This window comes from Dendrobates tinctorius, unplaced genomic scaffold (assembly GCF_039654945.1).
Source record: "Dendrobates tinctorius isolate UK_male_01 unplaced genomic scaffold, ASM3965494v1 ptg000028l, whole genome shotgun sequence".
NCBI lineage: Eukaryota > Metazoa > Chordata > Amphibia > Anura > Dendrobatidae > Dendrobates > Dendrobates tinctorius.
Window position 1 is genome coordinate 34,883,101 of NW_027361696.1, and position 19,398 is coordinate 34,902,498.

Consider the following 19,398-nt stretch of genomic DNA (forward strand, 5'->3'; position numbering starts at 1 on the left):
AATGGTTCATTCGAACCCATATCCAAATGTTGAGGACCTTAGAAGAAGATCGTAAGTCCCGTTGACCGGAATTTGTAGCAGAACTAGTGTGGGGGTACAGGAACCGGGTATATCGCACCACCGGATACACGCCCTATACTCTACTTTTTGGCAAGACAGGAAAAGAGATCACCAACTGGAGCTGGACCCAGAGGAGGACTACCCTCAGACGGGGGTGTCCACCTGGGTCCAAGAACACGGTGTCACAGTCCAATTCTTGGAACTGTGTCAGGTTCGGGATTCCCTCATAGAAAACTTTTTTTCCTTTCAGGCCTTTGGGGACTTAATATGGGTTATTGCCCCCAGTGGCCATAGGTGTAATTACATGTCTGTTGTTTTCCTTGCTGATGTGACCACTCCTCCTTTGCTATATAAGGTCACATGGTGTGTCAGCTGGTGTTGGTGATAGCAGTTCCTTTTTGGATTCCAACCTCGGTGATGTTAGCAGCTGTCTCTAAGGTGTTTAGCCACTGCTGAAACATGAATGGTGCTGAACTCTGCCTGCCCGGTGTTTGCAGCAGAGAAAGAGGTGAAGGTGGCAGCTGGCTCTTAGGTGTCGACCCATTGCTGAAAATTAATCTGGTGCTGCACTCTGCTGCCTGGTGACTGCAGCAGAGAAAGATAAGTGTTTTGGTGTTTTCCCCTTTTTCCTTGGTGTATATTAGTGCATCGGTGGGACCAGTGTCCGCACTATCCAGTTCCCTAGTAATGGATAGGTGTAGGGATAGTGAGGGATTCAGGTATCCTGCTTTGCGACAGGTGAAGAGCCTGTATAGGGAGCGTTAGGAGTGTTTAGGGACACTGCCTCAGGGGAGTGCAGGGGTCTCCACTTCCCCGTTCCCAATTGCAGGGCCCACCGTTGTAACCATTTCCCTGGTGTCCCCCTTTTGTTTTAGTTATCAACCTGCAGGTCGTTTCACACAGGACAGGTATACGTGACACTTTTGTCTTGTTGCTTTAGTTACCGGCCTGCGGGTCATGTCACACAGGACAGGTACACGTGAGACACGGTTATCAATTGCAGTCTCTTCATCGTCTGGTGCAGACCTGGTTTTGAGAGTTGGAACACCAAGAGACGGCTCCTCTATGGGGGGGGGGGGGACAGCTCTACAGGCCAGATATCGAGTAGTAGTTAGAGAAAAACATCCTCAAAATAAGTTAGATCATCGATGGGAGAATACACTGTATCGTGTACGGCGGCGAGTCAGTTCTGAAGGGCCTGTCTATGAAATTCAGCCTGAGGGGGCGACGATGCTCCAAATCGTGTTGTGCACTGAAACATGTTACGCCCCTGTGTGTCTAGAGACCCTATGCAAATAGAAAAAGAAGAACCCGATGCTCCTGAGATTCTTTCACTAGTGAAAAAGAAGATGACGAATGCCCTGAACCACCACGGGCAGAACCAGAAAAAGAACAGAAACCTTGGACTCTTGAAGTTCCTACAAGGGCCATTTTTCCAGGGCTGAGCGTGCCCCCACCTTGGTCCTTTCAGCCTGATTCTATTACTCAAGTAGAACCAACTGATATTCCTAGTTTACGATGTTCTGAATGATCGAGAGCAGGAAAACCCCCTCACCGATTTGATCAAGATCGTTTTGTTTGGCAACAAGTTGTTAGAAACATAGAAGAATGTCAACGCATACTACAAGAACTCTCGCCAGTGGAATGGCGAGGACAAAGCGAGGGGCAATGTAAGGGGAAGAAACTAACTAGGCATTTCTCCTCTGGGACTGGTCTAAGTTGCATTGGGGAAAGCTTAAATCATGAGACTGCTCCCTGTACTCAGGAGAAGGGGGCGTGGTCAAGCTGAGAGAACGTTCGCGCACGAGAATTCAATCAGTTTGGGCAAGAACGTCGAGCGCGCGAGACGCCTGTGAGGTAAAATCTGCTGGGAGGTGACTGGGCAGAGAAAAGCAGAGGCTGGGATGTGAGACTACCGACTGGGTACCGCTCAGACGCCGCTGTCCCCGCTGACATCGCTGCCCTCGCTGAGACTGCTGACACAGCCGATAACGAGCCACAGCTGTCCCCGCTGACAGCACTGACCGTGAGAGACAGGGTCTGTGAACAGGACTTAGGCACGCATCGATATGGCACAGCAAACTGGGCTGCCCATTGTAAACTGTGTTTGGGCAGTGCTACAAGTCTCCATAGTGTTGGGACGGTCACCGCTGAGGATAAGGACATTTCCTTCTTCATCACCTCATCTGTTGGACCCAAGACCTGCTTCAGGATTATGAGTAGTTGCCGCCATCAGGACCGTGGGTGGACACTGCCAACGTAAAGAGATTTTACATCATCTTCCTCTGAACTGTGACAAACCCCCCATTGCGACACAATCTAAGGGGCCCCAGTCGCAGACAGGAGTTCAGCCGTGACTGGCGCCTGAGTGATAAGTTATATTTGATTGTATTGTCAGCTTTACTTGTCCCTGTTCCTTATGTTATCCCCATTAGTCATTTGCTGTATTAGGAAGCAGTATCCCTCCGTTTTCTCCCTGTGTGGAGTTTCTCCTGTATAATAAACCCCTATCACCCTTGATCTGTGTGCAGTCCATTACTGCATCCTAACGTGCCTACAGTCTTCTCACAGATGGATAGATAGATAGGTAATAGGTGGATAGATAGATAGATAGATAGATAGATATTCTCATTACCTATAGTTTTCTTTGTAGACATGAGCATACACATGGTCTCATTTCCGGTACAGTTCATGTTCTGATCGGCACCACAGGCATCACCAGACAGAGTACACTTGGAACAGATCACTCCATTAATCTGAGAATTCGTACTTGGAACTTTTACAAATGGGAGTTAAAAAAAAAAGAAAAGATAAACAGCGAGAAATGGATATAGAAGCGAAACAGAATGTTTTAAGGGAACTCCCTAAATGCAACTGATACATTGTTGTGTAATGTCTAATTTGGTAATAAAACAAAATGAAATGGTCTCTGAACTTTCAGAAAATTTGATTCTAAAAATCTGCAAATCATTTGATTTTAAAATGATGGAGTCTTAACCCCTTAGCGACCAGAGCTATTTTTGGTTTTGCATTTTCATTTTTTGCTCCCCTTCTTCCCAGAGCCATTTTATTTTTTAGTCAAAATCGCCATTTGGAGCTTGTTTTTTGCAGGATGAGTTGTACTTCTGAACAACACCATTGGTTTTACCATGTCGTGTACGCGAAAACAGGAAAAAAAATTCCAACTGTGGTGAAATTGCAAAAAAAGTGCAATGCCACACTTGATTTTTGTTTGACTAGGTTCACTAAATTCTAAAACTGACCTGCCATTATGATTCTCCAGGTCATTACGAGTTCATAGACACCAAACATGTCCAGGTTTTTATTTATTTAAGTGGTGAAAAAAAATTCCAAACTTTGTTAAAAAAAAAAATTGTGCCATTTTCAAATACCCACAGCATCTCCATTTTTCGTGATCTCGGGTTGGGTGAGGGCTTATTTTTGTACACTGAGCTGACGTTTTTAATGATACCATTTTGGTGCAGATACGATCTTTTGGATACCAAATATGTGTATGTTTGATATATTTTATTGTTATATTTTGAATGGGGCGAAAAGGGGGTGATTTGAACATTTATATTTTTTCTGTTTTTTTAATATTTTTATTTAATATACATTTTTTTAATATTTTAAAAACATTTTTTTTTTTTACTTTTTCCATGTTTCAATAGTCTCCATGCGAGACTAAAGGTTGCCATAACCCGATCGGCTCTGCTACACACAGGTGATGATCAGATCACCTCTAAATAGAAGAATTGCTCACTTGCCGGCACTGACAACCATAAAGGTCTTGAGGAGACCTCTGGTGGTCATGTCAACAAACCGGTGGTCACCGGTGGGTGGATTTCCAGCCCGATACCCGGAAGCGTGAGTTAAATGCTGCTGTCAGCCGCGGGTTAATAGCCAAAGAGTTTATAAAGACATGGTCATTTTTTCGGTATAGATATATATTTTACCTGATGAAGGCTTATTTTAAGCTGAAATGCATTGTTGTTTTTACTGCTACATTTCAGAATAAAACTCTTTTAAAAAATGTTTAATTAAGGTGATCTCTCACACTTTTTTCAGGAGCGCCGGCCTCAGACTGGATTTTTATCTTTTTTCTTATACCTGCGGACAACTGAGGATCGCCCCGCTGACCAGGAGGCATGTAGCATACCAAGTAATTAGGACCTTGGTTTGGGACATTCCCCCAGGGCCAATACGCTGTTCCTTCAAGCTCAATTTGGTGAGTGCATCAGCTTTGTATTTTCATCTGTGACATTTTTAATATTGCACTTAGATCCTGCGCTGTGCTGTCCCTTTAAGGGTATGTGCACATGTAGTGAAATCTGCTGCGTTATACAGTACCTTTATTTTCACTGGAAAAAAAAACGCAGTGCACATACTGCAGATTTTTCCGCGCGGTTTTGCTGCGGTTTACAATCCGCAGCATGTCAATTGTTTGGTGCAGAAACGCTGCAGTTTTACACCCCATCCATTATGAGGTGTAAAACCATAGGAAAAACCGCAGATAAACCGCAGGACTTTTGTCCTGCGGATTTATCTGCGGTTTTCTCTCCATAATCTGCACACCCAAAAAACTACGTGTGCACATAGCCTTATATTCCCTATCCTCAGGGCACTATATGAAAAATGCACTGTGAGCTGTGAGGTCTTATATATACAGGTGTGTGCCTTTCCAAATCGAGTCCTATCAGTTTAATTAAACACAGCTGGACTCCAGTGAAGGAGTAGAACCATCTCAAGGAGGATCAGAAGGAAATGGACAGCATGTGACTTAAATATGAGTGTCTGAGCAAAGGGTCTGAATATTTATCACCAAGTGATATTTCAATTTTTCTATTTTAATAAATTTGCAAAAAATTTCTACATTTCTGTTTTTTTCAGTCAAGATGAGGTGCAGCGTGTACATTAATGAGAAAAAAATGAACTTTTTTGAATTTACCAAATGGCTGCAATGAAACAAAGAGTAAAAAATTTACTTCTAGCTTTCTTTGATGGGCAAAGTATACTCTGAGTCCTACCATAAGCATAAAGTATAGCATTAGTTCTCTGTCTCATTTCTTTGCCATGATCGTAGAGCTTGTAATGAGCGATTTACATGCCCGCTTGTCTACTTGCCTTTGGGCTTTTCTGGAGAACACAAGTCATTGAAGCAACATGTGGTAGCAATTCTCTCTGTGGTGGAGTAGTAGGAAAATGATCCGTTCACACTGCATTCACTTTGTGGAGCGCAGAATCTTTTAAAATACAGGGAAAATACTCCACCTAAAAAAAATGAAGAAACACTCAAAAGTAACTTCTTACATGGCACCAATGTTTTGAGCCTGATGGCATCACAATGTAAAGACTGTAGAATAGAATTATAAAGGGTGAAAAAGGAGCAATCTGCTCACCTCCAATAATAGACAAACAATAGCCAGCACTCAAATCTTCTTAAAATGATTAATTAATCCAGTGGTATAAAAGGGACAAAAATGGTTGAACACAATAGCACAAAAATGAAAAAAAGCAGAACAAAAATATCCGCTGCACTCCCTGGCAACATGTTTCAGACCTACATGGTCCTTTGTCAAGTCAGAGCTTGGCTTGACAAAGGACCATGCAGGTCTGAAACATGTTGCCTGGGAGCACAGCAGATTTTTATTTTCTGTCTTTTTATTTTTTGTGCTGTTGAGTTCAACCATTTTTTGTGTCTTTTTCAATACCGGGTTAATAAAGCACTTCTTTTAAGATGTGAGTGCCGACTATCGTTTGGTCTGTTAGTATTAGGAAGTGTCGGCTTATTAAGGATACAGGATGCACTTCCACTTTACTGTCAATTACATTGCAATTTAAAGGATTGACCTTGTAATCATTGCTGAAGGGCTTTACATGGGTGAAACTGGTTCTCGAAGGAAGAGATGAGAATCTCAAGAAATGGGAATATCTTGTGTTAAGTAAAAACTCAGTAAAATAAGGTGCATATCACTGAGGAGAACCATGAAAAGAATGCAAAATAGCAAGACACAGCAAAAATAAGGCAGGACCGATGATTGATGACTTTCTGGTCCATGCAGATATAACGGTGGCGGACTGTGTTGTTGTGTTCCTACCCCTGAGGACACCAATCACGTTGATGTGCTGTATTGTAATGTGAACAGTGTCCTGCATCTTTGTGAATATCATGATGTAATGTGCCATGTTAAATGTAAATAATATGTTCCTGTATAGTAATGTAAGATAGGTAATGTTGGCACTGTAAAATGTACAGTGAGATGTGAGAGACATGTAGGTTTTTGACTAAACGGTAAGATAGAGTTAATGGTTGGGACTAGAGTTGAGCGAAACGGGTCGAAAAAATTCAAAAGTCGCCGACTTTTGGCAAAGTCGGGTTTCATGAAACGAAACCCGACCCTAGGATGAGGTCGGCCACGAGGTCAGCGACTTACGCGCCAAAGTCGCGTTTCAAAAGTTTGTTTTGCGCTCTTGTTCAGCCAATCAGGATCCACGGACACTGTGGGCAACGTGATGACCTAGGCACGGGTCACCACCATCTTTCAGAAGGGCATGCAAGTGATTGGCTTGCTTTGGTGGGCGTCACAGGGGGTATAAAAGGGCGTGCACGCCGACCGCCATCTTACTTCTGCCGATCTTAGTATAGGGAGAGGTTGCTGCTGATTCTGTAGGGAGAGCGTTAGGCAGGGAAGAAGACAAAAGAACTGCTTCTGCTGCTAGCGATTTGGCCTGCACAACACACAAGTCACTGTGTGTGCAGTGCAAGGGGAGGCTAAATTGTGGTGTATCAGTGGTGTTGGTTGTTGGGCTGCCTTCTAAGGCTTCCTGACACGATGGCATTGCTGTTTTACCCACTGCTCCGCAAACTGCTTTTTTAAAAGCAATCCAATCTCCCTTATCCTCTAGTCACTTTTGTCACAGCTGTGCCATCGAGCGTGTCACATAGCGCTCAGATATCAGTGGGCCTCACACAATCCACAAGTGTCCAGTGTCCAAAAGTGTACGCAGAGATTCAAAATCTCCATTATCCTCTCGTCACTTTGGTCACAGGCAGCTGTGCCATCGAGCGTGTCACATAGCGCTCAGATATCAGTTGGCCTCACACAATCTACAAGTGTCCAGTGTCCAAAAGTGTACGCAGAGATTCAAAATCTCCATTATCCTCTCGTCACTTTGGTCACAGGCAGCTGTGCCATCGAGCGTGTCACATAGCGCTCAGATATCAGTGGGCCTCACACAATCTACAAGTGTCCAGTGTCCAAAAGTATACGCAGAGATTCAAAATCTCCATTATCCTCTCGTCACTTTGGTCACAGGCAGCTGTGCCATCGAGCGTGTCACATAGCGCTCAGATATCCGTGGGCCTCACACAATCTACAAGTGTCCAGTGTCCAAAAGTGTAAGCAGAGATTCAAAATCTCCATTATCCTCTCGTCACTTTGGTCACAGGCAGCTGTGCCATCGAGCGTGTCACATAGCGCTCAGATATCAGTGGGCCTCACACAATCCAAAAGTGTCCACTGTCCACAAGTGTGTGCAGAAATTCTAAATCTCCCCTGTCCTATAGACACCTTGTACCTTGTTTTACATTACTATATAGTTTGTTGGATTTTGTCTACATTTCTACCAAAAATGAGGAAGGCTGGTGTAAGAGGCCGTGGAATTGGGCGGGGGTTGGCAGCTGGTAATGATGGTGTTGGTGGTGGATCTGATGGTAGTGGCAAGAGCAAAATAGGACCGAATGCAGGAGGTGCTGACCCTGCGTCATCGTCTGGCTACGTAAGGCCTCGAACGCTTAGTTTTCTAGAAGTTGGCAAACCGCTTTTAAAGGCAGAGCATCAGGAAAAAGTTTTGTCTTACATTGCTGACTCAGCCTCCAGCTCTATCGCCTCCTCTTCTTCAGTTGTAAAAAGTAAAAGCACTGAGTCGTCATTGGAGGCTCATGTTCATGAACCACACCTTTCCTTGTGTCCTTCACCCCAACCAAGATTGAAGGATGACGCAGGCCATACTACTGATTACTCCATGGAGCTGTTTTCACATACCATGCCTGGATTATCAAGTCAAATGGTGAATTACCCAGGCCAAGATGAATCTGACATGGAGTGCACTGATGCACAGCCGCTGATGGATGATTCTGCTGGTACATTCACTCAGAGCACTACATTGTCCTCGCAGTGTACAGAGCCAGATTTTGACCCTGATGAGACTCAGGTTCCCCTTCCCGCACACTATACCACCATACACGGTGACACAGAGAAAGGTGCACATGACATAGAAGAGGAGGTGATGGATGACCCAGTTGTTGACCCAGATTGGCATCCATTGGGGGAAGAGGGTGCTGCTTCCAATAGCTCAGATGAGGAGCATCCACAGCAGACATCGACATCGCAACAGCTGTTATCTGGCAGGCCCGGAGCACTCCAAAGACAGGTTCCAAACATCAAAAGAGTTGCTGGACAGCTTGTCCAGAGGGTCAAAAGATCACAGCGTGCTAGGCCGCAAAATGTCTGCCAAAGTAGGAAGAGTGCAGTGTGGCACTTTTTTTAACAAAATCCTCATGATCAGGCCAAGGTTATCTGTAAGAAGTGCGCAAAGACCTTTAGCCGAGGGAAAAATCTGAAAAATTTGAATACCAGTTGCATGCTTAGACATTTAACCAGCATGCACTTGCAAGCGTGGACACAACACCAAACCTCAAGTGCCACATGTGCAACTGATCACAACGAAGGTAGTCAGCAACGCTACATTGTTTCCCCCACTGTAAGCCCACCGGTTAGCACAGCAGCAAATGTTGAGGTGTCGTTGCAAGGCCACAGCAGTCAGGGAATCCCACTGTTATATCAACGAAAGACTGATTCTAGGCCATCAGAAAGAACACCAACTCCATCACCATCATCAACCCTCTCTCAGTCCGCCCTGTCCACCGCTACTTCCACCATATGCAGCTCTCAAGTCCAGCTCACCCTCCCAGATACTATGAGTAGGTCAAGAAAGTACTCAGTCTCTCATCCGCGTACACTGGGTTTGAACGCCCACATTGCCAAACTAATCTCGTTTGAGATGATGCCCTTTCGGTTGGTGGAAAGCACAGCTTTCCGCGAACTCATGGCCTATGCAGTACCACGCTATGACCTACCCAGTCACCACTTCTTCTCTCGCAAAGCCATCCCAGCCCTCCACCATCATGTGAAAGACCGCATTGTCCATGCACTCAAGCAGTCAGTGAGCGGAAAGGTGCACCTCACAACTGATGCATGGTCCAGTCGGCATGGCCAGGGCCGTTACGTGTCCATCACTGCGCACTGGGTTAATGTGGTGGATGCAGGGTCCACAGGGGACAGCGGTGGTGGGACAGTGCTGCCTAGCCCACGGTATAGGAAACAGTTGGCTGTAGGCGTTCGACCCTCCTCCTCCTCCAGAAGCGAAAGCTCGTCCACAGAGCGCAGTCGTACGAGCACTCCATCTGCAGCTGCCACTGTTGCACACGATGTGTCCCCCTATCGAGCAGCTAGTGGAAAGCGTCAGCAGGCTGTGTTGCAGATGATGTGTTTGGGCGACAGACACACCGCCGAGGTGCTGGCCGAGTACTTGAAGCGACAAACTGAGTCATGGCTGGGCAGTGTACATCTTGAGGCAGGCAAGGTAGTTAGTGATAGCGGCCGTAATTTTGTGGCAGCCATAGCCCTTTCAAAACTCAGCCACATACCTTGCTTGGCTCACACATTGAACCTGGTGGTGCAGTGCTTCCTCAAAAATTATCCGGAGTTAACAGCCCTGCTCCAGAAGGTGCGAAGACTGTGCGCGCACATCCGCCGGTCGCCTGTACACTCCGTTCGTATGCAGAAGCTGCAGCGATTGCTCCACCTTCCCAACCACCGCCTCATTATCGACATTGCAACAAGGTGGAACTCCACCCTGCACATGGTGGAGCGGCTGTGCGAGCAGAGGCAGGCCATAATGCATTTGTGGGAGGATACACGGCCAGGCACTTTGAGAGCAGACATGGAGTTGACAGGCGTGCAGTGGTCGAAGCTGAAAGACCTTTGTAAAGTCCTTCAGTGTTTTGAGGAATGCACACGGCTGGTAAGCGCAGACGACGCCATCCTAAGCATGAGCATCCCACTTATGCGTCTGCTCATGCAAACTTTGACGCACCTTAAGGAGCAGGCGTCTGCAGCCAATGTTGATGAGGAGGAAGAGGAGGAGGGAATCCTTGATGACTTTCAGCCATTGTCTGCTCAGGGACCTCTCCTGGACGAAGTGGAGGAAGAAGAGGAGGAGGAGGAGGAGGATGATGGGGATGATTACTTAGGGGAGGAGGATGCATCTCGTGGGGCAAGTGAAAATGTTGGCGTGGCAAGGTCTGGTAAAGGGTTTGTGCCTGACTGGAGGGATGTGGATTTGCCAGAAAGTGCTCCTCCACCCAGCACTCGCAGTGCATCATTGACACCGGGAACATTGGCCCACATGTCAGATTATGCCTTGCGGATCCTAAAAAGGGACCCCCGCATTGCCAAAATGATGAACGATGATGACTACTGGTTGGCCAGCATCCTGGATCCACGCTATAAAGGCAAATTACAAAACATCATGCCACAGGAGAACCTTGACCTAATATTGGCTAATAAACAAGCAACTCTGGTAAATCGGTTGCTTGAGGCATTCCCAGCACACAGCAGCGGTGATGGTTCTCACACGAGCCGTACGGGCCGGGGGCAGCTTGGCAGAGGTGTTCGTGGTGCACACAGCAGAAGTGGCGTTGGAGACAGGGGTTTCATGACAATGTTGTGGACTGATTTTTCAAATACCGCTCACACAACTGGTAATACTGCATCGATGGAAAGTGACAGGAGACAGCAGTTGTCAGCTATGGTTACAAACTACTTTTCCTCCCATATCGATGTTCTCCCACACAGGTCATTCCCCTTTGACTATTGGGCCGCTAAACTGGACACCTGGCCTGAATTGGCCCAATATGCCTTACAGGAGCTCGCTTGCCCAGCTGCAAGTGTGCTATCGGAAAGAGTCTTCAGTGCAGCTGGATCAATCCTTACAGAAAAAAGGACCCGTCTGTCAACCCAAAATGTGGATGATCTAACCTTCATTAAAATGAACCACGCATGGGTTTCCAAGGATTTTGTCCCACCTTCCCCTGATGACACATAGGGTGACAGAAAAATGGCTTGCTTTGGTCCACCTCTTCCTGGTACTTCACCTATTTCACCTTTTGCATCAGCTGAATGTCCAACATCAACATATGCCACTTTCTAAAACTCCCTAACTGTGCTGCCTCCCCCCCCCATGGCCGGGGTCACCACCTACCGCACGACACCGTGCGAGTGCCGTTGCCCTGGACAGGTGGGTAGGCTGACTCTTGGGCGCGGGCACTGGCACAGGGTCCCTCATAGTGCAATCAAGTGTCTCTGACGGCGGTTGTGCACACCCGCCGTCAGACACACCGCTGTACTATGAGGGGCCCAGTGCCAGTACCGACGCCCACGAGTGGGCCCCCCTTGCTTGGGCAGGGCCCCAGCATTTGCCATCTTTACCTCTCCCTGCTCCTCCGCTGTGTAATCTGGGCCGTCAAATCCATACTGTGCCTGACACCGTCTGAGCCTGCCTCCTGAGACATATATTTTGAATGTGTACGCTATCCATACATGTTATCCGGGGATACGGTACCCTTTCTAACCTTTGTGCAATCACGTGCAATCCATACTGGGCCTAACACCGTCTGAGCCTGCCTCCTGAGACATATATTTTGAATGTGTTCGCTATCCATACATGTTATCCAGGGATACGGTACCCTTTCTAACCTTTGTGCAATCACGTGCAATCCATACTGGGCCTAACACCGTCTGAGCCTGCCTCATGCTGTATAGACATATATTTTGAATGTGTACGCTATCCATACATGTTATCCGGGGATACGGTACCCTTTCTAACCTTTGTGCAATGACGTGCAATCCATACTGGGCCTAACACCGTCTGAGCCTGCCTCATGCTGTATAGACATATATTTTGAATGTGTACGCTATCCATACATGTTATCCGGGATACGGTACCCTTTCTAACCTTTGTGCAATGACGTGCAATCCATACTGGGCCTAACACCGTCTGAGCCTGCCTCATGCTGTATAGACATATATTTTGAATGTGTACGCTATCCATACATGTTATCCGGGGATACGGTACCCTTTCTAACCTTTGTGCAATGACGTGCAATCCATACTGGGCCTAACACCGTCTGAGCCTGCCTCATGCTGTATAGACATATATTTTGAATGTGTACGCTATCCATACATGTTATCCGGGGATACGGTACCCTTTCTAACCTTTGTGCAATGATGTGCAATCCATACTGGGCCTAACACCGTCTGAGCCTGCCTCATGCTGTATAGACATATATTTTGAATGTGTACGCTATCCATACATGTTATCCGGGGATACGGTACCCTTTCTAACCTTTGTGCAATGACGTGCAATCCATACTGGGCCTAACACCGTCTGAGCCTGCCTCATGCTGTATAGACATATATTTTGAATGTGTACGCTATCCATACATGTTATCCAGGGATACGGTACCCTTTCTAACCTTTGTGCAATCATGTGCAATCCATACTGGGCCTAACACCATCTGAGCCTGCCTCCTGAGACATATATTTTGAATGTGTACGCTATCCATACATGTTATCCAGGGATACGGTACCCTTTCTAACCTTTGTGCAATCACGTGCAATCCATACTGGGCGTGAGAACGGCTGGCGAGCTGTTAAGCAAGCTACAGCACCTGTCCAGACAAGTACAGGGATTCCCTAGCGAGGAGACTTATTTGATTGTTTTCAATGTTGGGACAGCAATTTTTGGGGAGCACTATACTCTGGAGAATGATAGATGGGGCCCACCATACACTGGAACATTCCAAAGGTGGACATCAGACACTGGAGCAGCATTTACAGGGCCCATTATACACTAGAGCATTAGAAATGAGGCCCATTATGTTTGGAGCATTATTTGGGCCCATAAGACAGTGGAGCTTCATCCATGGGGACCAACATATACTGTAGCATTATGTGGAGCTCATCATATACTGTTTCAAACATTATATGGGACCAATGATTCTGTATGGAGAAATAGATGGGCCTCGTCATGAGATGTAAAAAGTGAGGCATTTTTCATTGTACTATACCGCTATTTATCTGCCGTATCGGAGCATGATGAGTTGTGGTATGTGTTAAAGGGGCGCTCTTTCGCCCAGGGCACCTGAAAACCTGAAGCCAGCCCTCCCCCCCCACAACTTTAGCCAAATAACACCCATTTTTCAGTGCGTAACTTATATTATGAAATTAATTAAGGTTGACAAGCTTAAGTAAGAAGAATTGATGCTTTTGGCATTCAAATGGGCACTGTTGGTGTGTTTCCTGTCCTCCTCTCACTGCCGACTTTTATTCCCCATTGACTTACATTGGGTTTCGTGTTTCGGGACGACCCCGACTTTTCCCTATAATCGGACGATCTTGCTCGAACCGACTTTTGGAAAAGTCGGGTTTCACGAAACGAAACGCGACCCTAAAAAACCAAAAGTCGCTCAACTCTAGTTGGGACTAGTCCATAGTGGGAGCGGTTAGTATTAGGAAAAGTGACTTCTACCTGATAATTAGGGATTTAGAGTTTTGGAGTGCAATCTGAGCAGAGCTGCAAGAAGGATGACTGAGTGAGAGGAGACTAAGAAGAAGGGTTAGTGTGATCCTGTAGAATATGAGACAGAATGGCCTTCGGAAGGTGAATCCTAGGAGGGGACGCCCAGCCATGAGACCTTAAGTTCATAACACAGAAGGAAATGGGCCTTAAAGGGGTTGTCTACTACTTTAAATTAACCCCACAATGTATCCTCCTGGGGCCCCTAATGAATTTTGTAAATACCTTGTTGCCTATACTGCCTGTGAGAGGCGTTATCCGTGGCCGCTCACAGGCAGCATGTGACCCAGCACTGACGTCACAAGTAAGACATGACTCAGCACTGGGTCCCTGCAGTGGCTGCTGAGTTGTGGGCGAGTTACCCCCGCGTCACACCCAGCATTCACCGCGCGCTTTCTCAATGAATGGGCACGTGCAGTGGATGCTGGTTGTGATGCGGGGGGATAACCCCGCCCACAGCCTGCCAGCCAGCGCAGAAGGAGGAAGTGGGACCCCCAGTTGCTGCCAGCACTTGTCGGGACATCAGCGGAAGCAAGAGCCATCTGCAGCTGGGGGTCACGTGCTGCCTGTGAGTGACCAGCGATAGCGCCGCTCACAGGCAGTATAGGCAACATGAGATATTTACAAAATTAGTTTTGGGCCCCGGGGGGATACATTGGGGGGTTAATTTAAAGCAGTGAACAACCCCTTTAACAGGACTGAGAGATGGGGACTAGTAAAGGGCCCTGAGTGGTGGATCCAAGACGTCAGTAGTGGAAGAAATAGGATGTGGAACTGCTGAGCAATTAGAGGACTTGTGAATTAGGACTGTAGCGTTAAAGCTGGGTTGTGTCAAAGTAGGGAGGAACAGTGTGCCTGTGTAGAATATGCTTCATAGCCATAATAATTTGCACTTGATATCCCTTGTATACAGTATAACCTTACCAAGTTACCATTCAGGCAAAGGTTCCAGGCGTCTAGTTGAGCACATGCAGAAAAAGCATGCGAGAATCCAGACTTACATTCACAGGATTGAAACAGGTTCATTTGCCTCCACAAGGGGGTGAACTCCATAAGCTTTAGTTGCAAAAAGAGTCCAGATGGACTCTGCGCACACGGGCGCAGGGTCCCTCTGGACTGAATGATAAATTAAATATGATGGTATTTCCGTGAAAGGATATTACATTATTTTATTTTGCTTATTGGTGGTAGTGATTAGAGTTGAGCGATTTTTGTTATTTTAGGGTCGAGTTTCGTTTCATGAAACCCTACTTTTCCAAAAGTCGGGTCGAGCAAAATCGGTCGACTATAGGGAAAAGTCGGGGGTCCGACCGAAACACGAAACCCAATGTAAGTCAATGGGGAATTAAAGTCGGCAGTGAGAGGAGGACAGGAAACAGACCTACAGTGCCCATTTGAATGCCAAAAGCATCAATTCTTATTACTTAAGCTTGTCAACCTTAATTTACTTCATAATACTAGTTACGCACTGAAAAATGGGGGTTATCTGGCTACAGTTGTGGGGGGGTAGGGCTGGCTCCATGTTTTCGTGGGCCCAGGGCCAAAGAGCGCCCCTTTAACACATACCACAACTCATGATGCTCCGATACGGCAGAGAAATAGCAGTATAGTACAATGAAAAATACTTCACTTCTTACATCTCATGACTGATATCCATTTTAAATTCTCCAATACCTCCAAAAACGGACAGTATATAACTCCATACAGTATTATGGCCAGCGCTTAGTGCGCTATACAGAGTAATGAGGCCCATATATTTCTCCATATGGAATCATTGATCCCATATAATGTTTCAAACCATATATGATGAGCTCCACATAATGCTATAGTATATGTTGGTCCCAATGGATGAAGCTCCACTGTCTTATGGGCCCAAATAATGCTCCATATATAATGGGCCCCATTTCTACTGCTCTAGTGTATAATGGGCCCTGTGAATGCTGCTCCAGTGTCTGATGTCCACCTTTGGAATGCTCCAGTGTATGGTGGGCCCCATATATCATTCACCAGAGTATAGTGCTCCCCAAAAATTGCTGTCCCAACATTGAAAACAATTACATAAGTCTCCTTGCTAGGGAATCCCTGCACTACTCTGAACTCCTTGTCGTCCCCATCTTCCATCTCACTGCACTTGGCTGTTTAGGCCCTCCCACCGGCAGAGACACTTTTGCATACTATGCGGTGCCCTGTGCCAGTGCCATCGCCCATGAGTATGCCACCCCCATCTACTCAAGGAACTTACACTTTTATCTGCACCTTCCTCTTTGTCACCGTGTAAGGTGGTATAGTATGTGGGAAGGGGAACCTGAGTTTCCCCTGGGTCAGATTCTGGCAGTGTAGAGTGCGAGGGGAATGTAGTGGTCTGGGTCAGTGTACCAGAAGCATCATCCAGCAGTGGCTGGGCCTCAGTGCACTTGTGGCATCCCCAAGAGTACGGTCGCCACTGTGACATTACCTTCCTCCTAGGGAGTGTGTTGTCAAGCTTGGGAGCAATGAAGGATCTCTCTAGCAGTGAAACCAACACACAACACATTTCCCACTCCAGGCTAGCAGGGAGACCTCTGAACCTGACTGCTGAGGAGCTGCTCTCTGTGGTCAGAAGGAGGTAAGTTAGGGCACTCTGTGCAGGGAAGGGGAAGTGTGTGGACGTGAGAAGGGGAGCTGGAGGATGAGCAGAGTTAAGGCTCACTCCTAGCTGGAGTGTTTTTAGGGACGTTCCTGCAGCAGAAACCGGGGGAAGTAGCAGCTATAAATGCTCTGTACCCAACTAAGGCTCGGAGGCCCCAACATCGACGTGTGGGAGCCAGAAGGAAAAGGCTACAGCTGTCTGCCATACAAGTAAAGTCTGAGGAACATCTGTTAGACAGGAGGCGCTCCAGTGAACCACGGTCCTGTGAGTACTTCCCCCACAAGCGCTAGAAAGGAGACGTTCAGGAAGGTACATGTTGGCGGAGTGTTGGAAGGGAGCTTTCCATTTTGGTCCCGGAGGTTGGCTGAGGTCCTGACCCGGAGGACACAGCATGGAGGCAGGCATCTGTGTAACCTGCAGACTGTGAGTAAAGCTTTGGAACTGCACGCTCTGGTGTCCTACAGTTATTCCAGCACCGCTACATCTGGGTACCAGCACCTACACCGCCTGTGCCTTTCCCCCATCACTACATCTACACTTCCCTGGGATTCCAGCTCCACCTGTGGGGAGCTTCACCATCTTTGCTGCACAGCACCATCAGTCCCAGAGGATCTGCATGCAGCGTCGGCCTAACATCTATGTTGCCGAACACCACAGGTGGCGCAAACTATCTATATAAACTCTTTACCATTATACCACGCCATTTACATGGGCGCCCAGGGCCACCGTCCAGGTCACCGCTGCTGAGACACATCCCACTGACACCGGCCCGGTACCGAGTACCCCACAGCCCTGGGAGGGCGACCCATATGCCGACTGCTGATCGGGCGGCGTTATTCCCACGAACCTCCAAACAACGTCCATGAAGGCAAAGTTTTTGGCTTCCGGGGGCAGTATGATTGCAAAGCTGAACCTTAAAGGAATGTCAAAAAGGGCACCACCAGGAGTGGAGCCTGTGGCTTAATTGGACTCCACCGGGGAAACCACAACCATGCCACCTAAAGAAAAGATGCACACTTTGAAAGCTTTGTCGATTCTGTGTGTGGTGTGGTATGTGTGTTTGTAGTTGTGCTAGCGATTTCTCAGCTTTATTCCGTTAACAACCGAGACTCCGGCATGCCCCCGCAGTACGCGTCAAGCTTACTAGAGGGATAAGCGAGGCTCTGGCACGTGAGATCGAGCAATAACAGGTCTAGCATTCCCGTACATGTCCAGGGCTGCATGCACGCTACACTGAAAGGACCAGCTTTTGTCGCTTACAGGTGCAGATAACCTGATGAACTCCATTAGTGATGGGGATCTGGGATTCAGATTATTCCCCGCGAATGAACGATGATTTCCCAGTAAGTTCAGGTCAACCGCAATTCCGGAGTTAGGCCTAACCGTCATTCCTGAAAAAATTACGTGTCCAAACCACAGGTGCTGTAGCTTGCTTAACAGCTCGGCAGCTGTTCTCAGGCCCAGTATGGATTCAACAACATTGTAGAAAGTTGATAAAGGGTACAGTTTCACTGGATAACACGTATATATGTAGCCTAGTTTACACATTAAAAATATATGTCTACAGATCAGGAGGCAGACTCAGATGTTCTCAGGCCCAGTATGGATTTGACCAGATTGTACAAAGTTGAGAAAGGGTACTTTATCACTGGATAGCAGGTATATATAGCATAGTTTAAACATGTAAAATCTCTGTGTTCTCAGTATGGATTACACAGCAATCTAAAAAGTGGAAAAAAGGAAAAGCATTTGAGGCGTACACAACTATATACTTTTGGTGTTATTTTTAAATCTTCATATATATTTCTGTCTCAGTAATATAGTCCAGCCTCTCCGCTATAGGAAATGAGATGCATACAATTACTGACATAAAGGCTAGTGATTGCAGAAATCTAGGAATTACTATTCACGGGAAAAACTTCCGTCACAATTCTCATAGGCGATGCTGACCCTCAATTAATTTGTGTGTTGAGACAGTGAAAACATTTTTTTGTGAATAATGTCTTGCTGTATCGCACTTCCGTTGATTCCATTACTGTTACTCATCTCAATCAAATTTTTATCACAGGGAGCAATGTAAACATGGTGCTCACTGGCTATCATGATCTGTCACGTGACTTTGGAGTGCAAAAGACAGAAGACACAGGCCGTAGGCGATTCTATTTGATTGGCATGAGAGGGGACATTTTAAAATGTGCGCCAGAATGTCACACGTTTGTGAGTAGGAAAACTGTGAAAGCTGATGATAAACCACCACTGCATGTCATTGTGAGTCGACGTCCATAAGAAATGGAAGCCATTGATCATCTGGAGCTAGAACCCGGCCAGCAGGACAGGGCATAGCTACATCTTAACAATCATCTTTCAGTTCAATCAATTTGTAGTGGCACTCCCAGTGAAGGATTTGACAGCCCAGACTACACAGCGAAGGAGCAGGGAGAGGTAAACATTGCAAATGCTGGGGCCCTGCCCAAGCAAGGGGGGGGACACTCGTGGGCGTCGGTACTGGCACTGGGCCCTTCATAGTATGGCGGTGTGTCTGACGGCGGGTGTGCACCACCACCGTCAGAGACACTTGATTGCACTATGAGGGACCCTGTGCCAGTGCCCGCGCCCAAGAGTCGGCCTACCCACCTGTCCAGGGCAACGGCACTCGCACGGTTTCGTGCGCTAGGTGGTGACCCCAGCCATGGGGGGGCAGCCCAGTTAGGGCGGTTTACAAAGTGGCATATGTTGATGTGGGACGTTCAGCTGCTGCAAAAGGTGAAATAGGTCAAGTTTGCGGAATAGGAGGAGGACCAAAGCAAGCCATTTTTTCTGGCAACCTATGTGTCATCAAGGGAAGGTGGGACAAAATCCTTGGAAACCCATGCATGGTTCATTTTAATGAAGGTTAGATCATCCACATTTTGGGTTGACAGACGGGTCCTTTTTTCTGTCAGGATTGATCCAGCTGCACTGAAGACTCGTTCCAATAGCACACTTGCAGCTGGGCAAGCGAGCTCCAG

The 19,398-nt window shown here is 46.9% G+C and overlaps 1 protein-coding gene and 1 long non-coding RNA gene across 3 annotated transcripts in view; one reads left to right on the forward strand and one right to left on the reverse strand.

The window, feature by feature from the left end:
- The window catches only part of LOC141084887 (phospholipase A2 inhibitor NAI-like), a 122,751-nt gene that overhangs the window by 25,750 nt on the left and 77,603 nt on the right, over positions 1–19,398 (reverse strand). Inside the window, exons 3-4 of the mRNA XM_073569842.1 lie at positions 5,185–5,331; positions 2,696–2,836 (exon numbers count right to left, since the gene is read on the reverse strand). Coding sequence (XP_073425943.1) covers positions 2,696–2,836; positions 5,185–5,331 — 288 coding nt within the window. The remainder of the gene's footprint in view (positions 1–2,695; positions 2,837–5,184; positions 5,332–19,398) is intronic.
- The window catches only part of LOC141084888 (uncharacterized), a 93,763-nt gene continuing 78,187 nt past the window's right edge, over positions 3,823–19,398 (forward strand). For both annotated transcript variants that reach the window (XR_012231158.1, XR_012231159.1), the window contains exons 1-2: positions 3,823–3,927; positions 4,129–4,288. This is a non-coding gene — a long non-coding RNA (uncharacterized lncRNA). The remainder of the gene's footprint in view (positions 3,928–4,128; positions 4,289–19,398) is intronic.